The sequence below is a fragment of the Phytophthora parasitica genome (assembly GCF_000247585.1).
Source record: "Phytophthora parasitica INRA-310 unplaced genomic scaffold supercont2.9, whole genome shotgun sequence".
Lineage (NCBI taxonomy): Eukaryota > Oomycota > Peronosporomycetes > Peronosporales > Peronosporaceae > Phytophthora > Phytophthora nicotianae.
In genome coordinates, this window is record NW_008648995.1 from 658,960 (window position 1) to 661,143 (window position 2,184).

A 2,184-nucleotide genomic window follows, 5' to 3' on the forward strand; every position below is an offset into this window, starting at 1 on the left:
GATACTGGACGGACGGTGCGGGAGACGTGGCCTACCGACCACGTTATGCTGCTCTACATGCTGTCGAGATACGCTGTGTGTGCACGTACAAAAGAGGATAAAGAGTCGTGGATTCGTCAGATCCCGTTGCTAGTTTTAATGTACGAGGGTATCGCTGCAGGAGCCTTGAACTTCGACTACGCACCTGCAGCTATGGTCATCGCACAAGAGGGAAGGCCTAAGCGCATCTGGATGAACACAACACAAGACGGTAAATCCGCTATTGACGATCTACGAGAGGCTAACCTTATTAACGGTTTAAAGCTCTCGACCAAGGATTATCACTCAGTGACGGCGTTCCAGGTTTCTCTGCGTGGACTTCAGTTGTTGTCTCAAGTTAGTAAGGAACTCAAGGCCAACGTCGATGCCTTTATCTTCGCTCCGAAACCTTATCGTCGAGAACTCCTAAAAATCCGATACATTCCGATTCGAGACCCTCCAGATGCCAATACAACAATAGAAGCAAACGTCCCTGCTTGGACGTTCACAAGGGGAAGTGATAAACACCTCATGGCTGGAGTAAGTGGGGAGATCCAAATTAATGAAGAAGAACCCGAGTTTAACGAAGAAGGTCGGTTTATTCTGGAATCCATCGGATATTTCAGATACTCCGGAGTGACTGAGACTGAGGATGTGTCGTACGTCTCCAGCCCTTTCGTTCCACAATGTGTACGCAGTCTAGAAGCGTATCAACAATTGTCTTCGAATGCTCATCGAGCACTGGAGGCTGCCAGTGGCCAATCCAACATCCGCGACACACTATCCGAAGCTATTGTACTGGCCAACCCCGTGTGTCTGGTGGGTGAGTGGATCCCGTTTGGATCGAACCAAATCGTCGCTTTGAACGAACGACTCGGGTCTATGGATCGTTGTCAAGGTGGCCTATTCACGTCACTTATTGACGATCGTCCCACTGATACGCAGTTTGAAGTCCCTCCTGGTCTTACAGAAGTTCGTATTCTCGACTATGACCCCGTACGATACATCAACTTTGAAGCCGAGATCAATTTCCCAGAAGACGACGGTATCGTACAAGTGGAGAATTTCGGTATTCACCTCAATGTGGACGGTACGATTTTCTACGGGATCAAAGTGGATGCCATCTTGGACAAGCGAGCGGATCGTATTTCAGTAGATTTACTGTCTCGACTGTTGGTTGATATTCATCAGGACTCGTCCGAGATCATGGACGATCTACTGTCTTCGTATCAAACAAGCTTGTTGGATATGGTTTTCCTGGGGGATATCGCTAATCGCGGCAAGTTTAACATGATTATGGCGGACCAGATCGACCCGTTCATGCCTGGATTGGAGTATATGGATCGGGGAGACTTTGAGAATGAATTGAAGCAGGTGCTGGGTGACATTCACTGTGCTTATGATATCGGAGAAGACAGTGTATAGATCGTCGGGAGGGATGGAATGTTGATTGCCGGGTCGGCCTCCAAACGCTTTGAGAAAGTTTTCATCTCGTATTTCTCGCTCTTGTGTCGAGAAATGTTCTTACGCAGCTTCTTCACTCGAATTTTCGTGCTTGAGGAGCTTCTTAAACACATTCGAGACTTGATATTCCGCGCTAAAGAGGATCCGCATCACCTTGTTACGATCCGAGCGAAGCTAAACCAAGCTACGAACGACCTTATTCTGGTATGTCTTGTTCGCTTATTGCTATATTTTAATTTATTGCTAATTTCTAATGTTATTTTTGTAGTTTACAGACACGCTAGGATACCTTCTCGAGTCGCTGGAATTTGTCAAAATTCCTCAAAAATCACCCAACGCGAGTGAAGAAGAAGAGTCAATCTTCAGCTACCTCGATCTCAAGAAACAGCACCACGATATTTTACTGCGAGCTCGCGATTTAGAGAAACTTGTACACGGTGCAAAATATGAGATAGTTAACTTACGACAGATGGCAGAAGTGCTCAACACCTCGGAACTCGAAGATATCTTCAAGACTGTCGAGGGCAATACCAAGGCGCTTGCGGACTCTTCCTTAACGGTGGAACATTGCGGCTCATCGCTTGAATTGGTGCAAGTGCTGCTTGCAGGAAGCTTCGCCTTTACCCTCCTGGATAGGATTCCAGGAGGTAGTTTGAATGTGGATATGCCCGAGTGGGTGGAGACAGCGTTCGCAAAGACTAT

At 47.1% G+C, this 2,184-nt stretch overlaps 2 protein-coding genes across 2 annotated transcripts in view; both read left to right on the top strand.

Moving 5' to 3' along the window:
* Window positions 1–45: 45 nt before the first annotated feature.
* On the top strand, window positions 46–1,443 carry PPTG_06300 (hypothetical protein; the record flags this gene model as incomplete). Its single annotated transcript, XM_008900202.1, has 1 exon — window positions 46–1,443. The coding sequence occupies one exon, from the start codon at window positions 46–48 to the stop codon at window positions 1,441–1,443; it is 1,398 nt and encodes a 465-aa protein (XP_008898450.1).
* An 18-nt stretch (window positions 1,444–1,461) lies between these two features.
* PPTG_06301 (hypothetical protein) overlaps window positions 1,462–2,184 on the top strand; it is a gene marked incomplete at both ends in the record, with an annotated part of 2,630 nt that continues 1,907 nt past the window's right edge. Inside the window, 2 exons of the mRNA XM_008900203.1 lie at window positions 1,462–1,686; window positions 1,751–2,169. Coding sequence (XP_008898451.1) covers window positions 1,462–1,686; window positions 1,751–2,169 — 644 coding nt within the window. The remainder of the gene's footprint in view (window positions 1,687–1,750; window positions 2,170–2,184) is intronic.